Below are 27,897 nucleotides of genomic sequence, written 5' to 3'. Positions count from 1 at the left end.
TACACATTCACCTGTGAAATAACTTATTTGTTGTTTACACAACAGGGATACAAGCCTATAAATGTACAAACATGATGGGTATTCTGAGCAAAATATCCAACGTTCATTCACACAGCAGGATACACAGAGAAAGTTTACCTGAGCTGATTTTATTTTTTTATTACGAATTTTAAGTTACATAGTTAATACATGAATACATCCTCCTTGTAAAAAGTAAAAAAATGTCAGATAAGGCTAAATGAAGTCAGTTTTGAGAACTATACCACCCCGTTCTGTCTCCTCCCTGGCTGATTCAGGCTGCTTTCATTTTTCATTCATTTTGTTTCCAATCCTCAGCACTGGATAGATTATCCAAAAATGACATTTCAGAGTATCGCATGAGCTAACCCACACTGAGGCCATAAATACATTTTGTTATGCAAATAGAATACTACACAATGAGCCTGAGGATTTGGCGGGGGGGGGGGGGGGGGGGGGGGGGGGGGGCGGCGTAAATAAAAACACAACGCTCAACCACCACTCTCTAGAACGGTAAACAAGATAAATGGGACTAAAGCTGGAAAGCGTTTTCCTTCTTATAATTCATAATTCTGTCTGGAACTCGGCCTCTCCCTTTCAACATCATTTTGTCAGGGTAGACATAAACGGTGCCAAAAGCCTGGCTGTCCGGAGCCGTTTCAATAACCCCTTCTAGGTTGATGTGGTGCACACCAAAAGGATCCTCAGAGTAGCCACCATCGTGAGTGTGACCAGCGAAGAAACACACCACACACTTGTGAGACCAAATGACTGCCAGGGCATCTCTGTAATTCCAGGCCAGGCACACACTGTCAGAGGCCTCTGGGTAAATGGGAAGATGGCCTGTTAGTTAAAGAGAAGAAGAGTTAGGAGCCAATTAGGAAATGTCTCTTTCATCAAAACAAATGGCGAAAAACTAATATGCAGAAAAAAAAAAAAAGGATATTGCTACTTATTTCAAATAGACTAAGACCAGAGAAGCACCAAATAATCCAAAGCCACATCTCTGCAGCATACAGAAGGGGGGGGACAGTCCACATACACGGGGAGAGGCCACTGTCCAGGCAGAACCCCTGAGATCCCTACAGCCTACAGTATCTGAAGACGCACAAACCCCAAGAAAAACTGAGGGCATCCCATGCAGAACTGTCCACGAGGGTGGCCAGAAGCCAGGTAGATGCCATGCTGGAGTCCAGTCTCTTGAACACGAGCGCTGGGTACACAGAAAGAGGTACCCCTAAACTTGAGAACAGTTTAGGGATGGGTCACGGGTTAGAGATCATTTATAGAGGCACTCAATGCTTTAAAACGGATTCATGCCACTTTAAATGCCTCCATGAGATCCTGGGAGCCGGAGCCATTTTACAGATGAGAAAAGCAAGGTAAAGCAGGGAGTATTTATACTCGGTCCCACAGGACATACGTGGAAGTAGAGCCAAAGGATTTCAAATTCCTGACGCCAAGACACACATGGGGTCACGTCATGTCTCACTCTGGAGCGCAGGCACAAAAGCTCCCTCGGCTTTGCTTCTTGCCCTGAAATCACTTTCCTGTTTTGTTACTATTTACTTGTTACCGAAATTTATTCTGAATTTTTCTTATGAGTATTTTTACTGTTTAATATCTATCAGTTTGTAATACAAGTTACAAAGGGGGGTGTTAACAGATCCCCAAAGAGTCAAAGGAGTCAGAAGAGCTTACAAGTGTGTGTGCACTTGCGCGCACGCACACACACACGCACACAACCACTCTTGAAGCCGTGATGATAGCTCAGAGTCCAAAGGGGCCAGCGACTCTCCAGATCGAGAGGCCACACTGGACTCCTGACACAGTGACCTGCTCCCCCTCCTTGAAACACTGGGCTGCCAGGACACCACTAGTCCCCCTCGTCTTCCCCCAACCTCGATGGCCACGAATTCTCACTCCTCTCTGCGGGCTCCTAATCTCCCCCACTTCCTACTGGGAGTGCCTGAATGCTTGGTCCTTGGGCTCCACTTCCCTACTGACACCTAATGGCCTGGTGACCTCGTAACTTCTCCAATCTAGTAAAGTGGCTGGTGATCTAGTAAAGTATCAAATGTCTCCGACGTTCTTTCCACTCCCACATGCTTATACCCAGCCCAGACTTCCACTCTGAATTTCAGACCCGAACATCCAAACTGCTGACTCAACATCTCCACAGATGCCTGATGCGTGTCTGAAACTTAACCCTACCATGGTCGAACTCCAGAACTCCCCACCCGGCACCCCCTCCTGCGGCAGTGCCCCGTATGTCAGCGAACACGTCAGCAAACAGCATGCCAGCCTTCCAACTACATGGCCAAAACCCCACAGGTGGAGGCGAAATGACTTCTCAGTCCCCAAAATGCAAAGTCAAAGAGCAAACTAAAATGAAAGAGAATCGCCATTAGCCATTTAAAACTTTGTTATAGAAAACCTGACGCACTCAATTGCCAAAGGTTTGTTCATCCGGGTTCTGGGCTTACAGCGACAGGGAGGAATTTAAGAGGCGGCTAATGTAGACATGGGCCCTGACGGAACAGGAAACAGGGGAATCCAGGACAGGGCAGGAAAGGAGATGGGAGGGACTCGAGTCTCAGCCAGAATCACATGCTACTGACACAACTAGGTCATTTAATCTCCCAGTCTCCCAATCTTTGAACTGAAAGGGTCGACGATAAGACGTGTAGGTCCCTTTCAGCTCCAGTGTTCTCGGGAGTGACAGGCACAGCCTGACACTGGGAAGCCAAAGAGCAGAGACACGTCAAGAAGTGTTCCGGTTCTAGAGACCACCTACTGTAGCGCCAAAGAGGGTCACAACGCGCAATAACCGCCGGGGAATCCTGTACTCTCCGAGCCTGGGATGCCACTTGGAATTCCCATGACAGCACACACACTCCTACTCCATCTACACGTTTGCCCCACATCGGGGAAAGATTCACAAGTATTTATGGAAATATACTTTTAGACCATCAACTATCAGAAGAGCTTGTCATTTTCAAGGGGTTTTCACGTTCGTCATTCCATTTGGTGCAATCCAGAGAAAAACCGCAGTTTGTAGGTTCAACATTTACGCAGACTCATACGGCTCACAGAAGCAAATGCACACAGACCAGCCTCCCGTCCTTGGGACCCCAGGCACAGTCCTCTCTGTCATTCTGCCACATCAGTTCTAAAGCGAGGATCTAAACTCAGTGCCCAAGCCAAGTACACCAGCCACACTGCAAATCCAAATTCAGTCCCCTGTGTGCGTGCACACGTGTGCAAACACCTGCAGCTGAGTATATGTTAAGCACCTCCAGATTCGTACGACCTGTGATGACAGCGTGTCTGGAAAAGACATTCTAGGTGGAAATAACAGCAATCTTACTTCCTTGCAAACACATGGCAGAGAGTCTAGAAGTGAAGTACTCACTGCCAGGTGAGTCTCTAACGCGTGTCCTATTACGAGCTTCGCTTCCAACTAGATAGCAGAGGCCCCCGGCCGGCAGCCACCACACTGACGGGCAGGCGTCCTGAGGCTGAGGCTGGGTATGGGGCCTGGCCCGAACTGCTCACTCAGATATCACAGCTGATCCGTGAACAAAGGTTTAGACTGCGCAGGTCCACTTATCCACACATTTTTACAGTAAATACAGAAAATACAGTGAATGTATATTCTCTTCCTTGTGATTTTCTTAACATTTTCTTTTCTCTAGCTTACTTATTGTAAGAAGGCAGCGTATAATACATATAACATACAAAATATGCATCAACCAACCGTTATCGATAAGGCTTCTAGCCAACAGTAGGCCATTTGTAGTTAAGTTTCTAGAGTCAAAAGTTGTACGTGGATTTTCGACTGTGAGGGGGCAGCACCCCTAACCCCCACACTGTTCAAGGGTCAACTGTACTATGTAAAATGATCCCATGTGCTGAAATTCCACTCAGAAACCTAAAAGGCCAACGTACAGGCACTAACACATGGCAAGATACTTTTTCTATTTTGCGGTTCTTTCCTGACTCAGCTGTAAATGTCAATCTTATACTCAGGTTCTCAATAAAGAAAGGTAAGCATTCATTTGACAGCAAGAAGACACCATGACATAAATATCATTAGTACACTCTCAAACCCCACTTTCCCATTCTCTAAAATGCTGGCGTAATCAAGTAATTTAAATACTTACTCACAATCACCACCTTTTCCTGGTTTGTGTCAGAGAACGTAAGAACTTCATTCAACCAGTTCAGCTGCTCTTGGCTGAATCCTCCATTAAACTGGACAAACTGGGGCTCAGAAAGTCCTGAAATGAATGCAGTATGTCAGACACATCCGATGTCAGCTTCTTCCTCCTTTGGGCATGCACACTTGGCTAATGTGGGGACACCTGTACTTTTCTGTAGGAATGTGCGGCAGAAGTTGACTTAAAATAAGAAACCGCAAGAATTTACAGCAGCAGACAGATAAATGGCCTGTACCCACCCAACTGCTTACCTCGCTAGCTCCACGTTACACTGAAAACAAAACATAGGCTCCTGTGTCCACGGGCCACACAAAGTCACCTTGCGCCCCACTGGCCTTTTCCTGAGTCCTTTAAAGATGCTAACATGTCACTCTGCTCATATCTTTCCATCTGCCCCGCTCTCTGTCCTGAATACTCCGCCCACCCTGCACTTCCCAAGGATGATGACTCCTTCCAATCATTTAGGTTTCTGCTTAAATGTTTTTCTCCCTGGAGAGGCCACCTCTGACCAGCTAAGCTAAAACACTACCCTGAGTCCTTTTCTTTAGGCTTACACATAATTTTCTCGGTAGCACTTATGGCTGCAGACGTAATTCTGTTTGTTTCATTTATGGTCTGTCCTGCCCACCTACTTCTCTTGCTTCCTCCACTGCATCCATCCAAAGAAAAACAAAGGTGACACTGTCACCATTGTTTCCGGCTCTGAAGAGCTAGCCCTGGAAAAAGGGCCCGGCCCAGAACAGGCATTCGGATACCCGTTAAATAAATGAATCTTGAACCAGCGGCAGCCAATCCACACGCCGGGAGAAATCCTGACCCTGAACAACAGTGACAATATATTTTACCTTAATCATCCATCTTCCTGCTGAATAAAAGGTAGCTGAAGAATGGAAAGACAATGGATTAGACTCTCAGCTCAAAGGAATAATTCACCTTGCGGACTATTCAACTCCGAATTTGGATTGTGCTCCCTCAGTATCTTCAGACACTGCTGGTATTTTGGAGAGGACTGATCCACACCTAAGACGCTCAAGTCGTAAGCATCCAGTAAAATGAACCGGAATTGAGGGAACGGGACAAAGTGATAAGCATAGTAATCCTCCGAAGGCACAGTCTCGGGATGGTGCACAATCTGGTCTTCTAGAAACTTTGTGTTAAGTTTAGAATTTGTTAGGTAGTTTCTGCTGAAGTTATAGAACTCGTGGTTCCCCCACGTGTGATGAACGGGGACTTTAAGCATCTGGAACGTGTTCATAACAAGTTCAAGCGACTTTTCAGACACTTTGTACTGTGCGTTATACCCGTCAATGATATCTCCAAGCTGAAGCACGCAGCGGGGCGGGCTGCCCTCCCCGTTCCAGTGCTCGATAGCACCCCGTAAGTGAAACAGACTGTGTCTGTAGTATCTTCGTCTGTTTCCTTGGAAGTTATAACCATCTTCTAAATCAGCGTATTGGATATCTGCTATCACCCCAAAGGAGAAGAGAACTTCCGAATTCTCACTCAGGGTTCCAGGGTCGGGCTTATCGTCCATAACCTTCAAACGGGTTTCTAAACAAAATAAAGAACATAACTACACTATAAACATCTTACTTTTCTAAATGGGCTGCAGAGAATGGTAAATAAAGTATTAACAGTTAATCCACCAGGTAGCGTGGTAGAGAGAAAAGCACATGGGCCTTAAAGTCCAATTGTCCTATGGCCAAAGTACCAAGTCTTTGAAACAGGTCAGTTTTCTCATCTGTAAAATAACCTCTATTCTTCAGAAGAGTAATTTACAAAAGAGTATTATCCTATTAATGAACAGGTATTCTAAATCCAGAAAAGTCAAATTCACATCTGGTAGCATTTGTAATTTTTAAGAAATACACACTAGTTTGTTACACGCTTACACACACACACACACACACACACACACACAGTACTTTCTTCCACAAACACCAAAATAATTCTATCAAAACTTCAGGATTCTTTTTACAAAAAATTACATATTACACTCATTCATTGTACTTTATACATTAGATTCCCACTACAGATTATTTCATGTCAGGCTGGATCTTTTGTCTTCTTTGGTGGGTGGGTCACTTGAAAGAACTTGCTCATATTTTATATCTGGGATAACAGGGGGGAGGAAATGAAGAAAGAAGGGAATCATTTTAAACAAAAACTAACTATAATATTGATGTGACCATCTTCATTTCTGACAAACGGTTCCTGGTTCTTCAGTTGTTGGATTCCAATCTGAACCAGCTTTTTTTAACCTGAATCTTAACTACCCTGTCCCCAAAACCAAAATGGAAAATAAGTCATCTTTTCTTCTCACACGTGATCTGTGCCCTGCCACACTAGCCAAGAATAAGGGATTTAGACCTGAAAGCTATTATTTTACTAGATTGTTTACAATCTAAATTTATAATCACTTCTAATGCCCCAAAAGAGCCAAGAACACTAAAGATTAAAAATAAAAACCAGGGGCGCCTGGGTGGCTCAGTCAGTTAAGCATCTGCCTTTGGCTCAGGTCATGATCTCAGGGTCCTGGGATCGAGGCTTCCTGCTCATCGGGGAGTCTGCTTCTCCCTCTCCCTCTCCCCCTCCCCCCTGCTTGTGCTCTCTCTCTCTTGTTCTCACTCTCTCTTGCTCTTTCTCTCAAGTAAATCTTTAAAAATAAAATAAAATAAAGGCCATGATCCTAAATGATCAACTATTCTTATTATAAAGTCTACAGTAGTACACTGTGCTGTGGGATCAAAGCATATTAAAGCCTCACTGTTTCTAAAAAAAACCTCATGTGGAATTTCTAAAATTACTTCTCGACTCCCGGCCTCCAGCAGCCCACTACAGCTACTGAGTTCTCTTCAATCACCCAAAGATACGTGAAATCCTAGCTGACAGAGCACTGCTGTCTGAGGCGGGGGTGACAAACTCTACAGCCGGCAAGAGGGCCGGGCGGCAATCTGACTTCCTTGAGAATTAGGGGCCTCTTTTCATTCTGAAGCTGTTGTCACTAATGATACACATTCTATGTGATCCACCCAATTGTGAGCTTCAGCCACCTTCCTCTCTTCCTTAATCGGGTTTTGTATAACTAGCCCTAACAAAGGTATAAAGCAGCATTAGAAAAAAGTTGGAAATCCTGAAAAATGGCTTGGTGTTCTGACACATTTTTTTCGTTTGCTCGTTTCGTCCTGCAGTCCCCATCTGAAAACCCAGTAGATATCAAGCCAGCTGATGTGTCTGCAGGGTGGATGAGATCGTCTGATTCGAAAGGTGAAGAACTCAGATACAATAAATATAGAATTCACCTAAGTTACATGAAAATCTGTAGTCTTACTAGGTTTCAAATGTTTGCGATTCAAAGTACAGATTAATAGGAGATTTCAACCAGAAGTTAACTGGGTACATGTATCACTGGAACATTATTACCAAAGCTTAAGAGAAAACAGTTTCTGGGGAGGCTTTTATCCTTTGCCAAATGAACTTGTTTGTTTTCGTCTCTAAACTCAGAGGCTTTAAGGTGATAATCTGTACTGCGGATCTCTTAAGGGGGAGCTTTTAGTCCCAATTAATTTGATCTTCTAGGAGAAGCTATTATTTGTGCCTGCCTAGCCAGTATTCATTTCCTGTTCTTCTGGTAACAGCACCCCTGGTCTCCCCAAGCATCTGTACAATCCTCACTCTCAGCGCCTGCGCTGTGACCTTGACCCCTGGCAGTGCAAGTGTTGGAAAGGGCACACACGTGACCCTGGCCTATAAGTGCCCAGTTTCCCTCTGGTCAGTTCGGGGTAAGCATATAACCCACACGGGAGACAGTGAGCATCAGTGCAGGGGCTTTTGCTGCAGCTACTCGTGCGAAGCTGACGACAAAAGCCTGAGCCGCTGGGGAAGGTTACCTGAGAAGGAAGGAAGCATATTTGAATGATGCAAAGAAGTCCTGGAAACATGAGTTGAACACCTGGATCCACCTGTCTCTGTTAGAACTGCTCTTGGTCATTTAGTTCTATCGGCCATTAAATTCTCCTCTGCGGCCCCTGCGTGGCTCAGCCGGTTAAGCGTCCAACTCCTGATTTCGGCTCAGCACATGAGACGGAGCCCCGCGTCGGGCTCGGTGCTCAGCACAGAGTCCGCTTGGGATTCTCTCTCTCTCTCTCTCTGCCCCTCCTCCCCCTCGTGCTCCTACACGCTCGCTCTCTCTGAAATAAATAAAACCGTAAATACATAAACAAACATAAACAAACAAAAAATAAACAAAATACGTAAACACACATAAACCGTAAATAAACAAACAAACTCACTCTCCTCTGAGTCAAGCCAAACTGAACTGGCCCTAAGATTCCTGTCGTATTCTACAAAAAGTCCCATCAGATACACCTCCCACTGGAATACAGTTCAATTTAGAGAAACTTAAGGGTAAACTAAGATTTGCCAACCTTTTAAAGAAAATTAAGCAATGTGCAGAGAAGCAGCAAGGGCCACACACTTCAAAACAGTAATGTGTTTTGGGGTAGAAAAGAGATCTGCAATGTCAAAGACATATGGCTTTTAAAAATAAGGCTAAGGGCAGGGAATATACGGTTTTATGAAATAAAGAAATTATTTTTTAAATCAGAAGTGTAAACTGATACTGCTATCTGTTAAGAGAAGATATGAAGCAAGGAGGAGGGACAACGCCACATGCAAGGAAAGACCATGAGGATCAGAAGTGAGTTAGGCAGGTCTCAAGACCTCAAGTGGGCAGGGAACGGATTCTCCCAACTAGTTCAACATCTTTTATTGTATGGTTCTGGGAGGTGCCAGGGAGCTCAGAAAGACTGGTCCTGGTGGCCAGAGAGATAAAAAAAAAACCCAGGACACCTCCAGTGGGGAAACACACAATTAATAAACATGCCAATGCCATGAACTTTTCAAAATACCCTCCATCCTCCACCAGACACACACACAGAAGTGGGTGAGTGGAGGGTAACTGTTGAAGCTGGGAATGGGTACGAGGTTCACTCTTGCTGCTTTTACGCGGGTTTCAAGATGTCTAGAGATGTCTATAATACGAGGTTTTTAAAAAGTGTTTTTAGAGAAGATAAAGTCTGAACGAATTAGAAGACCTAAAACCTAAGACCTCTGAAAAGAAAGGAAAATCCCAAGTTTTACGTGAACTTTGTTCTGAAAGTCTGGAGCGCACCATTATGCGTGAAGTTACCTAAGTTGTAGTTAAGAGGCAGTGGGACGGCTGCGGAAAGCTTTGAGATTGAAAACCTGGAAGGGAATTGTAGTCCCAGTTTTTCCTACAGGGAAACAACTCATCGGCACTTGTGAGATTGAACTAGCATATACTGTACAAGAATCTACTTTTGTAAATCGTAAAGCACTACCAACATGTTATTTTTTCATTATCTGAAAACATATCTGCCTAGTCAACCTCCAGATAACTGAAACTCCTGCAACATTTTATAGACCAGAATAGTATAGAAAACTTCACCAGAGTTTCAAAAATTCTACTAACGAACTCCTACAAAAATTCACAAAGATTTCCAAAAATTCCGACAGAAAGTCATGGTGCAGGACGAGCAGCCAGCAGTCTGTGAAAACCTCCTTAGGCATCAATGATGTTTAACAATAGGAAGAAACACCCAGGGATGCTTATTTGCTGGAAACTTGCTACAAGATGATACTAATAAAACTTCTGCAATAAGACGGCAGAAGGCCAAAACTCCTTGTAGAAGCCTCTCACGCATCTACCATGAATTAGCAACTGAAGACAGTCCTACACTCCTGCCCAAGAAAAACGAAGGGGTGTGGGAGGACACAGCAGGACAGCAGCAAGGAGAGAGGGTCAAAGGGAGCTACTGCAACAGAGACACGCCCAGGCCGAAGCCAGAAGTATCTCAGGGAAGGGGGCAGGTCAGGTAAGCAAAGTCTTTCTATGCAGAGCCCATGGGACAGGCAGCCCTGGAAAGGAAAAGGGGGGGGGGGGGGTAGTGGGAACAGTCTGGACTTTTAATTGTGCTAAGGACTGCAATGACAGGAAAGCTGAGGCTGGAAATGTTTGTGGCAAGGGACAGCGGGCAGAAGCAGACAAGTTACAGTGCTGGGAAGGTCACACAAAGTTAGGGCCTAGCTGTCCCAGTCAAGACAGCCTGAAGTTACCTCAAGCACAAAATCTGACTGGCCTCGTCACTATGGACAGAACAAACATCAGATGATATTATGTATATTCTGTCTCTTTCAAAAAAAGGTATCCATATCGAAGGAAAAAAACTCATTTGCCGATCCTGGTGGTTTAAAAGTAGTAATGAAAGTGATAGGTTTACGCTAGACATCTTTTTAGGTATCTTTTAACACTAGATTTCACGGGTCGGAGAAATCGGGCTCAGAGGTGTTATCAGCAACTCGTCCCATGTATAGTTACAAAACACCTCCTTTGCATCAGGAACGGTTTTAGAAGCTAATATTTTATCTAATATTATACACTTAATATGAAGAAGTTGTATAAAAATGCCTTGGCAAACAAATTAAGGATAAACCTAGTAAAAGAATCACTTTGGCAAATGAAATTTAACAGACCAGCTAAAAACAACACTGAATTTTAACTTATACGACTGACATCATTAACATCCAGCGGAGCAATGGGAAAGATGAACAAAAATTGTATATGCTCATCGCCTGAACGAGTAAGGTATTTTTGTGTCTTTCTGGCAATTGGAAGGAAAACTCCCAGGGCAAAAAAGAAGCGGGTAAAAAAAAAAAAATCTCACCCACGGGTAACCTCAGGACGGAAAAATTAGTTTGACTGAGAACGATGTGAAGTGCACCATGTCCTTGGAGCAGAACTTGCAGAAAATTCCAGGTCACCTCGGGAATGAAGAAACGTGGGTATCAGCAGAGTCCAGCTCGACTGTTAGGGAGGAGCCCACTTACTTGGCCAGTTATGCCGGCTCCAGTCCCACAAGCACTCGGGCACGAGCTGCTGCTTCTGCTCAGGGGAAGCTCCGGGATCTGAAGTTAGGGAAGAGAATTAGGCTTTTTTCCTCCCCGCTTTGTCTGTGTGTTGCCGGCGCGGAGGTGGGCAGGCAAAGGGCAGGCGTTAAGGGGGCAGACACGCTGGGAGGAAAACACAAGCACAGAGGATGCGCGTGCAAGCTGCACCTTCGCCAGCCAGGAAGAAGCAGCCCAAGGATGCTCTGCGCCCAAGAATATGCGGCTGTCCCCGGAGGAGAGACGCGGTCCCAGGTGAGGACCTGAACCCTGGAAGCCCCAGCGCGGAGGGGAGCCAGCGAGGGCGTCGTAGGACGCGGGGGCCCAGCCGACTGACTCAGGGAGGGGACACGGCGCAGAACCGGCTACTTCGTGCGGAGCTGCTGCTCCCCGCGAGGTGACAGCGCCCGGCGCTCACCGCCCCAGCCACTCCAAGGACCCCTGTGCTCAAGGCCCGAACGGTCCGAGACTACGCCAAGTGCAACAGGCCCGCCGGCACCGCAGGAGGGAGGCAGCGGGGTCCGCGCCCTGCGGCTCCGGGCCGGCCTCCAGGCGGACGACGGGGCGACGCGGGTGGGGACGGCGGGAGCGGGGCTCTCCCGGCGGTGACTCCCGCGCCCGCCCTGCCGCCCGCCCGCCCGCGCCGCGAAGCCCCAGCCCAGTCCCGACCGGGCCCGCCTCCAGCCGCGAGGAACCACCTACCGCGCGTCGGCTCCACAGCCGATGGGTCCCTGGCTACCGGCTGGGCGACCTCGCCACCAACGAGTGGAGCGGAAAGAGCGGCCCGCTCCGACTTCCGGAGGAAGTGGAAACGGCGCCGGAAGTCGGGGGGCGGGTCAAAGGAGGCGCGGTCTCCCGAGTGCATGGCGGGGCTCTGGCTGCTTCCCGGTCCTAGCATGCGGCTTCCGGGGGTCCGACTTTGGCGGCTCCTGCCCCTCGGGCTCGGGGGGTGCGCCCCGGCGGAGGGGGCCGCCAGAGTCTGGCTCAGGCAACTCGGCGCGCGGCGAGAGGAGGCGTGGCGGACCTCGGAGCTGGCTCGCAGCGGCGGGGGAAGCCGGCCCTTGAGCACGGGGATGCCGCCCCCTCCAGGGTCGTCCGGCCCCGAGCCGAAGGGCCGCAGAGACCCCATGCGCCCCTCCAAGCCCGGGGTGAGTGCACACCTGCAGCCCTCTCTGCTCGTCGCGCCTGCACACCGCCCTGCGGCCTCCCCGGCCCGCTCGGTGGTGACCTCGGAAATGGTCCCCAGCTCAGCCTTACCGGCGGGGGTCACAGACTCTGCTCCCTCTTTTCCCTTGCTTCGCCCGTAGTCCAGCCCGAAAGGGAGGACATGAGGACTGGCGCCTTCCCCACGCGGCTGGATTCTCGGGCTTGGGTTTTAGTTTTGCGTCCCCTCCTTCCAAAATACCCCGAAAATAGGGTTCGTGTTTGCCTGGAGGTCTCGGCCTTAAGTTGACCATGATTGAGGAGTCAGAGCATGTTTATTTCTGTGAACCCCCTTTAGAGGTTCGGTGTGTATGTTGAAATTGAGCAAAATGTGGGTCGTAGTTGCGTGCAGGGTATATGCCTTTTTCTTCGGTTTCTCTCAGGTTCTAGTTCTGACCCCACTGCCCACTAGTGTTGGGTAAGAGAAGTGGGCTTTAGAAGCTGGGGGAGGAAGGTTAATGAATGAGGCCGAGGTAGTCGACATCTTACTAACCTTGGGACTTGAAAAAAGAGGGCAAAGGAATTAATTTGCAAGAAGCTCCATTTCTACTTACTTTGGCTTTGTTACTTCTGGAAGCCAGAGTTAGATCAACCTCCCGAATTTTATTTATGGTCCCAGTATCAGCACAATCACATAATTAACCGGTTTTGAAATCAGCAGTTGGAGTCAGGGTCACCCTTAGTAACAGTCATGGGACTTGAGCTTTGGGTGTCTTTCACATGAAATGCACTTAAGGACTTCCTTTCCCTTTGGGGACGAATGCTTCTGTAATTGTGGTCACAACCCAGATGGAACTGCACCCAGACACTGTTGGTACTTTTTCACCCCAGAGTAAAGTGGAAACATTCCTACATACTTAACAGAATCAAGACCTGTATTTATGTATATTAAAAGCCACGATAGTAAATTGAGAATGGTTAAATGTTTGCGTCTTACTGGTGTTTTTATTGGAAATCTCTGCCCCAGTAGCCGGTTTCCTGGAAGTCTTTGGCATTCACATTTGCAATTGGTGGCGCTTTATTGGCCGGAATGAAGTACTTCAAGAAAGAAAAGACAGAGAGTAAGTAGATATCTATCCTCCTGTCAGCTCGAAATAAAATCCTTTTCTAACATCTTTTATTTTGTTTTTAAACTTCTTATCCTGAAATAATTTCAGATGAACAGAATAGTTGTAAAGATGGCACAGAGAGTTCCTATGTACCTTTCACCTGGCTTCTCCTACTGTTAACAAATTACATAACCATGGCACATTTATCAAAATTAAGAAATTAAAATTGATGCAATTCTATTCACTTGATTTGGAATTCGGCAGTTTTTTCATTGTCTTTTATCTGGTCCAGGATCCAGTCCAAGATACCACTGTCTAACAGTATGAAAATACTTACCGTGGACAGGTTTGGAGGTGGGTGGTGAAGCCCAGAGGCTACAGAGATGACCAAGATGCAGTCCAGCCACTGAGGTGCACGTGACAGGGAAGCAGACGCAGAATCAAAGGACTTCACTAGATGAGGTTCTGCCAAGCCAGGGGGAAGCCCAGGATGCTCTGAGGGCCAAAAAAGGGCCAGCCCCTACTGCAGACCACTGAGTATCAGCAGAGGGAGAGGCCGGAGGCCGACCACGGATGATGAGCGGAGATTAGGAGAACCTGGTCAGGGGGTGCCAGGAATGGCTCTGGATTAGCACGGGAAGTGTTTAGAAATTGTTTGCAAGAACTTTATACTTTAGTGAATAGTCCGGTCTTTTAAGATTTGGTTTAAAAGTTTCCAGTAAACCTTTAAAATATCACTTAAATCTGTTTGGGTTCTTTAGAGATCTCTTGATGCCATGTTACAAAGGATGTGTTTAAATCTGCAAGAATTCATAGGCTTTAGAATCTTAGCAATATAAGATCCGTTACTGATAAGTAGATGTGTTTCTTTTGTATAACAATCAGTGTTTTATTGATGTGATTTTCATACTCTAATGAGAAATTAAGTTCCTTTAGTTTCACAAAGAAACAAATCTGAGAAGCTGGGAAAGTAATGGCAGAGACAGTTCTAGGATATGCAAACTTTTGACTTCAGTTTGGAATTTCGCCTGCAATAGTATTTGTTTAATAAAATTATTATGGAACTATTAAAAGTATTTCTAAATTATCTGAGTATTTGCTGACATGATGCCTCATCAGATGCTTCACTGTGTACATTTTACAAACAAGTACGTTCTCCCAACATAATCATAATGCAGCCGTCAAAATCAGAAAATTAACATGGACGTGTTAACTGCCATTCAGCCTTCAGACCTCATTCAAGTGTTGCACCTTGATGTTCCTTATCGCAAAGGGATCCGGGTCAGAACCATTCTTATACCTCCTTGTCTCTTTAGTCCCCTTCCATCTGTAGCAGTTTCTCAGTGTTCCTGTGACTTTCATGACCTTGAACACTTTTGTTATTTTGTAAAATGCCTCTTAGTTTGAGTTTGTCTGATTTCCTCACGATTAGATTCAGGTCATGTCCTTTTGGCAAGAATATCACAAAAAGTGATGCTTCTAGTCTAGTACCATGTGATTTCATTTCGTCGCATTACTAATAATGTTCAGGTTGATCATGCATGAGTCAACCTTCTCTACTGAAAACGTAGTTAATGTATATTTTGTGGTGTGTATTTACATATATGTAAATATTCCAGTCCCCACCCAATTCTCAGTGTTTCTATGTCCATACCAACTTGTGCTTTCCTATGTATTCCAAGAATTGTAATCTATATTCTCTTTATTTTGATGCTCAGATTGTCCCACATTGGTCCCTGGGAGTCTGAGCGACTTCCTGTTCCTTTTGACCTGCCTCCAATGTTGAGTTCTTCCTTAAATCTGGATCTTCTTGTACCTCCTCTTTGGTGGCCCCAATACCAGCCATTTCTCCAAAAAGCCCTGTTTCCTTTTAGTGGAGGAGGATACTTAGAAGTCAGGAGATGCGCTCATCGCTTCCGGGTTGTATCTGCTCCAGGGTCCTCTCCGTGGACCGAGCTAGAAACTAGATGTAGGTACTTGCATCTCCGTTTATTTCTGTATCTGTATGTATCTCAGCCACAAGTTCACACCGGCACCTGCAGTCTCGGCTCGATGCTGCAGGGTGCGTTCTGATTCTCTCCGTCCATCTTTCTACCTCTGCTGCCACGTTTGACTCTTACCTTTAATCTGCTTATTTATGGTTCATCCCTTGTGCGTAAGTAAGGTCCCGTGGCCGCTGTCCCCGCCCCATTCAGATGCCCTCCTCGGGACACTCAGGCTCAGACTCCAGACGGCAGCCCCTGCCCAGTTACGGCCACGCCTAATGACTTGGCTGAATTGTTCCAGAAGAGACAGCGGCATCTTTACCGCTTTTTTTTCTTGGAGTCCTTACTACACACCATAGCATTTGATTTGACTTTGTTCATTGTTGGATACTTAATTTTCTTAAAAGATTTTTTAAGCTGATTGGAAACAGACTGTTCTCCACAGTCTGTGCCCCCACAGTTAGGAGTATAGAACTGACCATACATCAGGCATTTCGGTGCTTGTGGTTAGATTGACTTTTGTAACGTGCGTGTTTGTATCTCTTCAAGAGCTGGAGAAAGAGCGGCAGCGAAGCCTGGGGAAGCCTTTGCTGGGGGGCCCGTTTTCCCTCACAACACATACTGGAGAGCCCAAAACTGACAAAGACTACGTGGGTCAGTGGGTATTGATTTATTTTGGTTTCACTCATTGCCCTGATGTCTGTCCAGAAGAACTAGAAAAAATGATTCAAGTCGTGGATGAGATAGGTAAGCCATCACTGACTATAAAAAGTACGTTTACTTAATGTCCTTAACATTACCACGCTTTTCACATTCTCGTGCTACTGTCGGGTTGGGTGTCGTGATCATTTGGGTTCATTGTTAGAACATAAAATCTCAGCATCGCACTTGTTCACTGCTTTGAATCCTGTGACCGTATCCTCTACCAGCCGGAGCTTGTAAATGCCGGGAGGTCTGGTTTCCCATAACTCTGCATTGTGCCCCACCTTGATTGTAAACACCCATCACTGACCCTGCCATCGTGCATGTGACACACAGACTGGAAAGTCACTGGTACGGTCTGTGCTGTGCAGTCAGCTGCATTTATGACCAATGAGGAAGCGGGGTATGTCCTTCTTAAAATAGATTGTTTCAGGGGATCCAGCGTTTATTGATGATTATTGCCCTTGATGATTATTGCGGGGGGGCAGACTGCAAACATCAGGTTGGATCAGGACACGAGAGAGCCACACGATGTGATCCAGGTAACGTGCACAGACTGGTGCAGGTGTTCGGTAGGATAATTATCTGGTTCCTGCACAGATACTATGGACATCTGCTCCTCCTGCAGGCCGTCCCATCCCCTGCCCCGCCCCACCCCGCCCCCTGCACTCGAATCTTCGGTGTCCCTCTGCTTCCTGAACGCCTTGCTGAAGTACTTACTACTGCTGGTGTTCCTCTTCTCCCCTAGAGTGTGAATACTGACCAGTGAGAACTTTCTTTCAGATAATATCCCAACTCTGCCAAATTTAACTCCACTTTTCATCACTATTGACCCAGAAAGGGACACACAAGAAGCCATCGCAAATTATGTGAAAGGTATGTCTTACTAATAATATTTACATCTCAGGGCACCTGGGTGGATCAGTCAGTTAAGCATCCAACCCTCGACTTCAGCTCAGGTCATGATCTCAGGGTCCTGGGATTGAGCCCTGCGTCAGGCTCTCTGCTCAGCGGGGAGTCTGCTGGAGAGTCTCTCTACCTCTGCACCCCCCCCACCCGCTCACACACATGCTTTTTCTTTCTCTCTCAAATAAATAAATAAAATATTAAAAGAATAATAATACTTTACATTTGTTTAAGCTTTTAGAGTTTTTGAAAGATCAACTCATTTGACCTTACATGCCTCATAAAATAGGACAAATGATATTATCATCAGGTTTAGAGAAGATGAAAAGGTGAGGCTCAGTTGTGACTTTGGCCGATAAGCAAATAAACAAGTTTCTCAATTCCCAATGCACAGCTCTGTTTATTTTGTCACAGAAAAGACTGAACTTGGCCTTCATATATCAACAAAGCTGACAGAACGTTGAGTAGAAAGTGAGGACACATTGCTTCCAATTCCAGTTCTGTACCTCATTCTCTCTGTAAAATTAGGACAAACATAAATCCTGGGAGTGTGTAGATTGGGAGATTAGAGATTCTATACAGTTTGAGGTCCTAACACATTTTATAAATCCAGAACATGTATTATGACAGAGACACATGTATAACTTTTCATGGGAAAGTTGAAACATCTCCATGTGCAAGTTAAAACCTATGAGAGGGCATTTTTACAGACTTAAGTTATGGTAGAATTAAAGATGAATGCTTCGGTCCTTAGGAGCTTGGGCAAGTTGCAGAATTTCTCGGGACTCTGGTTTCCTCCGCTGAAAAATGATGACAATAAAAATCTGTTTTGTTGTTATAGGAGTGACGGGAACGTGGGTGCTGAAAAATCAGGAATTGGAATTTTAGTTTTAATTATGGTGAAATCGGTTTAGGCTACTGGTCAAAGGGACCGATGAATAGTTTTACATTTAATTTTACATATGACACATTGTAACGCATATCGTGTAAAGCTTTGAGGTTATTTAAAAGTGTTTTGTGAAGGCCCTGCTGTACCTTCTGTTATTTAACATATTTACTGAGATATAATTGACATACACTTAATACGTACATATATAAAGTCTACAGTTTGTTACCTTTAGTCATATGTCTGCACTTGTGAAATCATCAAGCAAAACTGGACATTCCCGTCACCCCCAGCGGTTTCCTTGCACCCTTGCTCCTCCCTCCCCTATGCCCCCCTCCTGTCTCCGGGCATCCACTGATCTGCTTTCTGTCGATGTAGGTTAGTTTGCATTTTCTAGAAGTTTATGCGAACAGAATTATACACTCTTGAGTAAAAGCATACAAGTAGGTTATTGGATCATGTGGTAGGTGCACGTTCATCTTTTTAAGAAACTGATAAACAGTTTTCCAGAGTGGTTGGACATTTTTACATTCCCACCAGCCGCGTGTGAGAGAGCTCTAGCCCCTGCCCATCCTCACCACATTTGATATGGCCGGCCTTTGACTGTAGCCACTTCACTAACTGTTCGCTGGTCACGCATCGTGGATTTGCTATGCTTCTCCCTAATGACCCTTGATAGTAAGCATCTGGGACGCCTGGGTAGCACAGTTGGTTAAAGTATCCAATCTTGGTTTCAGCCCAGGCCTGATCTTGGGGTCATGAGATCAAGCCCTGTGTCAGGCTCCACGCTCAGTAGGGTCTGCTTGGGATTCTCTTTCCGTCTCCCACTGCCCCCCCCACTCGTTCGTTCTCTCAAATAAATCTTCAGAAAAAAAAAAAATATTAGGGGCGCCTGGGTGGCTCAATCGGTTAAGCATCTGCCTTCAGCGCAGATCATGCCCACGGTCGTGGGATCAAGCCCCGCATCGGGCTCCCTGCTCAGCAGAGAGCCTGCTTCTCCCTCTCCCTCTCCCTGCCGCTCTGCCTACTTAGGCTCTTTCTCTAGGTCTCTGTCAAATATATAAATAAATAAAGTCTTTAAAAATAAAAAAATATTAAGCATCTTTTTGTGTTCTTACCACCTGTATGTCTTCTTTGGTGAAGTGTCTTCATATCTTTCGCTCATTTCTATGGGGCTGTTCATTTTACTTGTATTTGTTTATCACGTGTATTCCCAATATGAGTCTTTTATCGGGTGTATGATTCACAGATATTTTCTCCCAGTCTGTGGCTTGTCATTTCAGTCTCAATGTGGTTTGAAGAGCAGTTTTGTTTTTGTTTTTTTTTTTGTTTTTTAAAGATTTTATTTATTTATTTGACAGAGACACAGCAAGAGAGAGAACACAAGCAGGGGGAGTGGGAGAGGGAGAAGCAGGCTTCCCGCGGAGCAGGGAGCCCGATGCGGGGCTCGATCCCAGGACCCTGGGACCATGACCTGAGCCGAAGGCGCAGACACTCAACAACTGAGCCACCCAGGCGCCCCAAGCAGTTTTCAGTTTTGATGAAATCCAGTTTACTAGCATATTCTTATATAGATAAATCTTTTGGTTTCATTTGTAAGAAATCTTTGCCCAGCTAAAGGTTAGAAAGGTTTATTTTTTCTTGAAGTTTTAGAGTTTTTATTAGATATTTAAGGTGAATTTATGTTCACAGTGTGCAGGTTTAGCAGGAATTTGAACAATGACATAGTTATTTGCTAAAGCAGGTGTGACTCATTGGGTGGCAAATGATCTCTAGTGTAAGTGTGTTATGTTGTCACCGGTTGGTTACTGCAGGTTAACCAAACCCTAAATTTCCCCAGATGAGGGGAGATGTGAGTTCTCATAACTGAAATGCAAGAACTATACAGTAATATTCTTAACCGGCACATACATACATCTGTTTAAACTCTTAGAGTTTTTGAAAGATCCGTTCTTTCAAAATTCTTTACTAGTTGAATTGGAACTGGGGGGGAGATTTAAAAATATTGAAGTTCATGTGTAGAAAATTACTGCGATTTCAACAATTTTTTTAAAAAGATTTGGACATGCAACTAATAATGTAGACTTCATTCACTTTTCTCTCAGAATGGAAAAGAAAAACAAGCCATCCTGCTTTTTTCAGTATCTGAACAGTTTTTCAATTCAGGATGAATTAGAAATGACAGTAGGTTTTTTTTTCTCTACCTTTGGAAGAATGTCGTGCTGTTAGGTGTTGGACTGTCATCTCTGTAGTCTGATGAATCCAGGTGTTTTAAGTGACTTCTACCAGCTCACTCCCATGAATCCCAAAAACCGAGCAGCAGATGCATGCAGTGAGATTGTTTGCTGGAAAATGAGATACAGCTGTTGGCGTGGGATGACTGAATCCTGAAGCAAACCTTTTTTTCAGGACACAGTGAAAAACTGTACTGCTTAATTCATGACAATATCTGTCTATAAACGTTACATGTCTCAGAAGTATATCTAAGTATTTAAAAGCAACTAAATTAACAAAAAATGTGATTTAAATAATTAGAATCCATTCCCTTCAGATCTTTTACAAGATTATTTTGAAAGGATCTGACTTACATGTTTACAAAGAACCAGCTTTGGGTTTCGTGCTTTTCCTCTACTGATTTCCTGTTTTCAGTTTCATTGATTTCTGCTCTGATTCCTTTCTTCTGTTCACTTTGGATTTAATTTGCTCTTCTTTCTCTAGCTTCCTGAGGGGGATAATTAGAGTCCCAATTTTAGGTCTCTTCTCTGGTGTACGAATTCAGTGCCACAAATGTCCCTCAAGGCACTGCTTTGGCTGCATCCCACAAATTTCGATAAGTTGTGTTTTCATTTTCACTTAGTTCAAAATACTTTTCACTTTCTCTTGAGATTTCTTCTTTGACCCATGTATTATTCAGAAGTGTGTTTCATCTCCATGTATCTTGGGATTTTCCACTTATCTTTCCGTTACTGACTTCTCTTTTAACTCCACTGTGGTTTGAGAGCATGTCATACGGTTTCTGTACTTTTAATCTGTTGGGGTGCATTTGATGGCCCAGAACGTGGCCTGTCTTGGTGAATGTGACTTCTTTATTATGGAGGAGAATTTGCATGTGTTCTGGGTGCATTTATTTTCCTGTGAATCAGGAGGGAGTGTTCAGGGACCCCCAGAAGACAGGGGTAGTAGAGCTGCCTTATAACTGACGCTGGCTTTTAAAGTCGAGGTGGGGGGGGGGTTTGCTTGCTGCTCATTTTTCACTCCGTTTCTCGTTTTTTAATTCAGAATTTTCTCCCAAACTGGTTGGCCTGACTGGCAGCAAAGAAGAGATTGATCGAGTGGCCCGAGCATACAGGGTGTATTACAGCCCTGGCCCCAAGGACGATGATGAGGACTACATAGTAAGTAAATGCTCGGGTGTCACCCGGAGGCTGGCGCTCAGGCCCCGCACGGTCCTGCAGCTCGAACGACTGGCTTCAGAAATGAAAGAAAGGGGCGCCTGGGTGGCTCAGTCGGTTACATGTCTGCCTTCCGCTCAGGTCATGATCCCGGAGTCCCGGGATCGAGCCCCGCGTCGGGCTCCCTGCTCAGCGGGGCGTCTGCTTCTCCCTCTGCCCCTCCCCCTGCTTGTGCTCTCTCTCTCTCACTGTGTCTCTTTCTGTCAAATAAATAAAATCTTAAAAAAAAAAAAATGAAAGAAAGGCTGAGATCAGTACAAATTCCTCAGAAATTGGGGATATTTGAAAGGACAATAGAAGTATCGCTTTTTTAAGAATGCTGGTCTAATGTATATTCACTGTTCTCATAACTGCATTGCGTGTTTTCCGTCTTAGTGGCCCATAAAATTATGGGAACATACACAGTGAGTGGTATTTTAGATTGAGTAGAACGTGATGCTTGGATACCACATTGGAAATAGAGAGAAGCCATCATTTGGGGGCAATGCTTCTTTGAATTCCAAACATTGTACAGGTTCTCCCTGTGTGCCCAGGGAAGAGCGTAAGAAGCGGTGCGAAGCCCTGGGGAAGTGCATTTTTGGAATGCATCAGAGTTCTGAAAAGCAAGAGAAAAGAGCGAAAGCCACGAGAAGCTAGACTTTCTGAAAGGCTTATTTTCCTAGGAACTATATGCTTTGCACAATCACGTGTTTATATTTGCTTCCTGCTGTTGAAGGATAGGGGGTAGCGTTGTGCTACCCCCACCCCCCCGTGCCCTGGCTTCTCTGTAACATTGGTTGAGCAAAGCGATTAGTCGTAAGAGTCCATCTACAAATCGTAGTTTGGGTCGGAGCTCTCTCAGATCAATGGCCAACCATACCATCAGGTGGCCTTCGTGTTACGTAAAATACTTGGGAACATCGGGTTGTGTGGTCCACGTTGACTGGTTTGTCCTGACTCAGCAAGAACACATCATTTTCACAGTGCCTGTAACCAGTAGCGACAGCTACGTGCCCTGCAGATCATAAACATAAACGTGCCTTTGGGCGCTGAGATTTGTATTCAGTCATAAAGTAGTCCTGCAAGGAATCCAGAATGTGAATGGTAACTTTTTTTCATTTTAAAAATTAGAATACAGATAGGTTTGCCTTTTTTTTTTTTTTTAAGATTTTTATTTATTAGAGAGAGTCCACGCGTGAGCCCTGGGGAGGGGCAGAGAGAGAGAGAAGTAAAGCAGACTCCCCGCTGAGCAGGGAGCCTGACCTGGGGCTCTATTCCAGGACCAGGAGATCATGACCTGAGCCGAAGGCAGACGCTTACCCAACTGAACCACCAGGTGTCCCTGCAGATAAAATATTTGTCTCATAGAGACTTCTTGGACCCTCTGGAATTCATGCTAGACCCCATTTTGAGAGATACTAGTCTACTGCCCTAAGAATTTGACCTTTTGATCAGAACCAGTGAGTTGTACGTCTGAAGCTAATATAACGCTGGATATTATTAACTGCGCTGGAATTAAAGTAACAACAACAAAAGAACCAGTGAGGTTGTCGCTATACATTTCCTAAATCAACCAGTAGGGGGAGGCGCTCTCCAGCTTGTGAGGTGTTTCATTGGTACGCCTTTTGTGCCTTGAGGCCACAGATCTTCATCCACAAAATGGTATGGGAAGCTTCTGTCAAGACTTAAGGGCCTGCAGGGAGTGAGGGAGTGTCTTAAAGGCTGAGATGTAACCGAGTGAGGTTTTCTTAATCTCAGGAGCCACAGAAGGGAAGCTTCTGACTTTCGAGCGCCCGTGGAGTCTTCAGACAGATAGTACGTGTAAAGTGGGCATGCCAGACACTTAGGATTCTGTCGGAAGCTAAGCGTGTACATCACTGCTTTATATATGTGATATTAACCTTAGTCTGTGTTACATAAGAAGTGTTTTTGAAAAACACTACAACTTGGGGCACGTGGGTGGCTCAGTCCGTTAAGCATTCGACTCTTGATTCTGGCTCAGGTCACGGTCTCAGGGTCGTGAGATGAAGCCCTGCGTCAGGCTCTGTGCTCAGCGGGGAGTCTGCTTGAGATTCTCTCTCCCTCTACCTCTGACCCCGCCATGCTCTCTCTCTCTAAAAAAAAAAAAAAATAAGAAAGAAAAACACTACAACAGGTCTTCAAACCAAGAAAAGATGTTCAGTTCCAGTCAAAATGAAAGAATGGGAATTACACAGTGTAATGCCACTTTCTGTTAGATCAGCAGAGGTCAAAAGTTTGAAATATTGTTGAAATCTAGTTTGGGAAAAGAGGGAATACACTGTTGGAGTGAATTTGGAAGAACAGGCATCCACCCTGCGTGGATGATAGGAATTTAAGTGATACACCCTCTTCGGGGGGCAGTTTGTCACATTTAAAGTGGAATACTTTTTACTTCAGAGATTCTGCTTTGGGGAATTTTTCTACACCTGTACCCTACAGCACTGTTCTTAGAGAAGACAGGAAACCAAGCAACCGATTTTTTAAAGGCTACTGTGTACGTACTCCAAATGGTGTCCAGTCCCTTGTCAAATGAGAAAGCAGCTACAGTGCGTTGTTACTCCCACACAGAAGGAAGTAGTGCCGGTGGTGAAAGAAGTAGACACACAGTAATAAATGCAGGCAGTTTCCCTGGAAGCATCCAGAAGGAACTGGTTACAGTGGTTCCCTCTGAGCACAACGGAGGGACTCTGGGCATCTGGAACAAGTGGCAAATTTCTGCTGCCTACATTTACTGTATATTCTCATGCGCATTTTTATGTGCACATGTTACCTTTTCAGAACATAATGTGTCCAGAAAACTCACCCGTCGGAAAAGCCGCAGAGATTGTGGCAGCGAGCTGGTCGAAGGAGTGGGCTGAGAAAGTGGACAGACCCGGGTGTAAGCTTAGGTCTGGCACTTTCTAATGATTTAACTGAACTCTCGAGCCCTTTGGATCGTTTGTGGGGGAGGAGGGTACCTGGCTCCGGGACGAGGGCAGCGTGAGAGAGAGCGTCTCAGTCCACGCCAGCTTCCTTTCTCTACCGTAGGGACTACTCGCGCTTTAAAGCACGCTGTGTTAGAGACACGCGGCGATTCTCTCTGCCCACAAGCCACTGAACGTCGAGACGTGACCATGACCAGTTGGGCAGATGCGTATGGAACACTATTTTCACTCCATATTAGAAAGTAACTTATATTGGGCGCCTGGGTGGCTCAGATGCTTAAGCATCTGCCTTCGGCTCAGGTCATGATCCCGGGGTCCTGGGATCGAGTCCCGCATCGGGCTCCCTGCTCTGTGGTGAGCCTGCTTCTCCCTCTGCTTCTCTCTCTCTCTCTCTCTCTCTCTGACTCTCATGAATAAATAAATAAAACATTTAAAAAAAAAGTAACATATTAAGCACACTCGTAAGAGAAGTCTACTGGAATTCTAGTCTTTTAAGGGAGAGAGAGAATAGAGTGGGAAAAAGGGAGAAGTAGGGAGAAAGATGGAGGCCGGAGACTCTACTGTGACTGTCGGATGTGCAGAGAAGCGCAGCTCCCCCGTCCTCCGTGTCCTCCTGCAGTAGGTTATTCCAAGACATGAAATCAGCAGCTGTTTGAGCTCTGGGCGCATTCCTTCCTTATGTGCGCAGGCGAGTGGCTCTTTCCATTTGCTCTCTCCTTGTGAGTGTGTGTATATAAAGAAGTAATAACCTCACAGACCTCTAATGTGTGGCGGGTACCTTTGGGGATGGCTCCAGTTTGGTGTGTGTGATCGGATTTCTGTCTGTCTTTTTGTCTTGCCAAATAGCAATCAAGCCTGCAATAAATTCCAAGGACTCTAGGCGCCAAGTCTTCTGCTCATTTAAACTGGGATTTGGTGGAGGCATATAAATAAAAAAATTGATGACTAATCTAAGCCTAAGTTAGAGCTAGGAATGTTTTCAGAGCTTTGCCTGGAAAACATAATAAATTGAAGGTGACTCCTTGGGAGGTGTAGCATTTCCGGCTCCTAAGGAGTTACCAGGTCATCTGCTTCTGATAGGATCATTCAGCCTAGTAGATACAAATTTCCTAGCGGGGGGAACCCTTGTTTTCATGTTTCTGTTTGCAACCCTGATAATCAGGACTAAATATTATGCTGAAATTTATAGATTACATACCTACAGAAGTGGTGGGTTTTCTGGATTCTCCTAAAAGGTGGTAGGCAGCATTTAGGAACAATGAGGAATAATATACACACACACACACATTTATGCACATATTTCTTCCCAAAGCAGTACTCAGTTGTTGGAAGTAGACTCTCGGAGACTGTGTGGGCGCACCTGTCACGGATGGAACCACCAGAATTCCAAATTCTACCTGCTGTTTAAAGCAGTAGTCAGTGCGGAGTTCTGGAACACACAAGATTTTAGATCTTTGTCACCGTGAATTTATTACAATAGGCTTAGACCCATCCTGTAAATGACAGCTATTACAAAGGCTCTTTAAGTTGAAAATAGAGCTACCATACGATCCAGCAATTGCACTCCTGGGTATTTACCCCAAAGATAACAAATGTAGGGATCCGAAGGGGTACGTGCACCCCGATGTTTATAGCAGCAATGTCCACAATAGCCAAACTGTGGAAAGAGCCAAGATGTCCATGGACAGATGAATGGATAAAGAAGATGTGGTATATATACACAATGGAATATTATGCAGCCATCAAAAGGAATGAGATCTTGCCATTTGCAATGATGTGGATGGAACTGGAGGGTGTTATGCTTAGTGAAATAATCAGAGAAAGACATGTATCATATGACCTCACTGATATGAGGAATTCTTAATCTCAGGAAACAAACTGAGGGTTGCTGGAGTGGTGGGGGGTGGGAGGGAGGGGGTGGCTGGGTGATAGACACTGGGGAGGGTATGTGCTATGGCGAGCGCTGTGAATTGTGCAAGACTGTTGAATCACAGATCTGTACTTCTGAAACAAATAACGCAACATATGTTAAGAAAAAAGAAAAAGAAGAAGATAGCAGGAGGGGAAGAATGAAGGGGAATAAGTCGGAGGGGGAGATGAACCATGAGAGACGATGGACTCTGAAAAACAAACTGAGGGTTCTAGAGGGGAGGGGGTGGGGGGATGGGTTAGCCTGGTGATGGGTATTAAAGAGGGCACGTTCTGCGTGGAGCACTGGGTGTTATGCACAAACAATGAATCATGGAACGCTCCATCAAAAACTAATGATGTGATGTACGGTGATTAACATAACAATAAAAATTTTTAAAAAAACCAACAAAGGCTGTTTAAGCATTAACGTGAAATTTTCTCCTGCAGTATCTACTCAGTAGAATAAGCAGCGTCTTTCAGTAATATTTTTGTCCTTTCTCTCCCTCCTCCCCCCTTTCTCTGCAGGTGGATCACACAATAATCATGTACTTGGTTGGACCAGATGGTCAGTTCCTAGATTATTTTGGCCAGAACAAGAAGAATGCGGAAATTGCAGGTTCGATTGCCGCGCACATGCGGGAACACAGGACGAAGGGCTAGCCAGAGCCCCAGTGCCGGCCGCGTGTTCTCTTGCGGAAGAGGAAGAAAGCTTTGTCTCCCGTAGGAGCCAAGATACACCTATATATACACACGCACACACACAAATGCAACCTACAGAATGGCCTTCGCACCCCAAGAGCATCTTGTCTACTATCTGAGAGCGGTCCAACCCAAACCGCCGACAGGGCATGTTACCCTTGGGTTTCGCCAAGATAGTTCTTGGACCTGTAAAGATGCAATGGAACAGTCCCTTGAGCCCAGAGGACCAAGTTAGCATGAGGCCAGTGGAGGGGACATCGGGAAGCAGGAAAGGCACAGCAGGTGCATTTCCCCACGTCAGCAGGGCCCTCGGGTCAGCGTTGCTGCCCCTCGGGTGCCCCGGACCCTTGTCCGCAGTGTGGGACTGAATTTCCAGGAAGAGTGAAATTTCCATAGTGCCCTTGATTTTCCTCTTCGAGTTCGTGGTGGCTGCTAACAGTCAAATCAGGCCCTTGGACGTTCGTGGTTAATCTGTAGACCTGAAAGCGCACGTGTCTACAGTCCTGCGGGTTAGCAGATCTCACGCTCTGGTTTGCGTTGTGTTCCCCTGGCAGTACCTGCTGAGTTTACTAATGAAGAGGAAATCTATTGCTAGGTCAGTTTCTCTAGGAATCTTTTATGTGATTTTTATTTAAACGTGCGGGGTCTTCAGTGACCTACCAAATGGAGGCAGGTCGTCTTGATCATGGCTGTAACACAGGGTACTTGTCTGCCTGGACTGGGTTGCAGTGGGTGTGAAATAAAGGTGTGCTGAGTTTTGCAAGCATGACTTTTCTTATGGGTGAATCGTGGGTGCGCGCACAGCAGCACATAGCCCTCGGAGCAGAGACCCACGGCCTCGGGGGGCCTCTTGGGTGTTTGTTAAAGCCCCGGTTCCCGGCCAGAGCTGGATTCACGGGGCCCGGGGTGGGGTGTGGACCCCTGCGCTTGTAAGCAGCCCGCAGGCGGCCCGGCGTTGGCAGCCTGGGGCCCG

At 45.7% G+C, this 27,897-nt stretch overlaps 2 protein-coding genes across 9 annotated transcripts; one reads left to right on the top strand and one right to left on the bottom strand.

The window, feature by feature from the left end:
* Positions 1-133: 133 nt before the first annotated feature.
* ADPRM (ADP-ribose/CDP-alcohol diphosphatase, manganese dependent) lies at positions 134-11,995 on the bottom strand. 8 transcript variants are annotated; one of them, XM_035724810.1, is made up of 5 exons: positions 11,910-11,965; positions 11,151-11,228; positions 5,175-5,792; positions 4,185-4,301; positions 134-861 (listed from the first exon to the last, which is right to left on the bottom strand). In XM_035724810.1, the coding sequence occupies exons 3-5, from the start codon at positions 5,773-5,775 to the stop codon at positions 551-553; spliced, it is 1,029 nt and encodes a 342-aa protein (XP_035580703.1). In that variant the 5' UTR covers positions 5,776-5,792; positions 11,151-11,228; positions 11,910-11,965; the 3' UTR covers positions 134-550. The 8 variants fall into 8 exon arrangements, with proteins under 8 accessions (XP_035580703.1, XP_035580707.1, XP_035580704.1 ...); XM_035724814.1 differs by having other exon boundaries at positions 5,175-5,814; positions 11,910-11,955; XM_035724811.1 differs by lacking the exon at positions 11,910-11,965 and adding an exon at positions 11,379-11,857.
* A 36-nt stretch (positions 11,996-12,031) lies between these two features.
* Positions 12,032-27,687, top strand: LOC113908011 (protein SCO1 homolog, mitochondrial). Its single transcript, XM_027567875.2, has 6 exons — positions 12,032-12,355; positions 13,381-13,471; positions 15,994-16,191; positions 16,930-17,022; positions 21,218-21,333; positions 26,751-27,687. The coding sequence occupies exons 1-6, from the start codon at positions 12,071-12,073 to the stop codon at positions 26,883-26,885; spliced, it is 918 nt and encodes a 305-aa protein (XP_027423676.2). The 5' UTR covers positions 12,032-12,070; the 3' UTR covers positions 26,886-27,687.
* Positions 27,688-27,897: the final 210 nt, after the last annotated feature.

Source organism: Zalophus californianus, chromosome 16 (assembly GCF_009762305.2).
Source record: "Zalophus californianus isolate mZalCal1 chromosome 16, mZalCal1.pri.v2, whole genome shotgun sequence".
In the NCBI taxonomy this organism is placed as follows: Eukaryota; Metazoa; Chordata; class Mammalia; order Carnivora; family Otariidae; genus Zalophus; species Zalophus californianus.
Note: the sequence above shows the minus strand (reverse complement) of the source record. Positions and strands in the feature narration are given on the sequence as shown.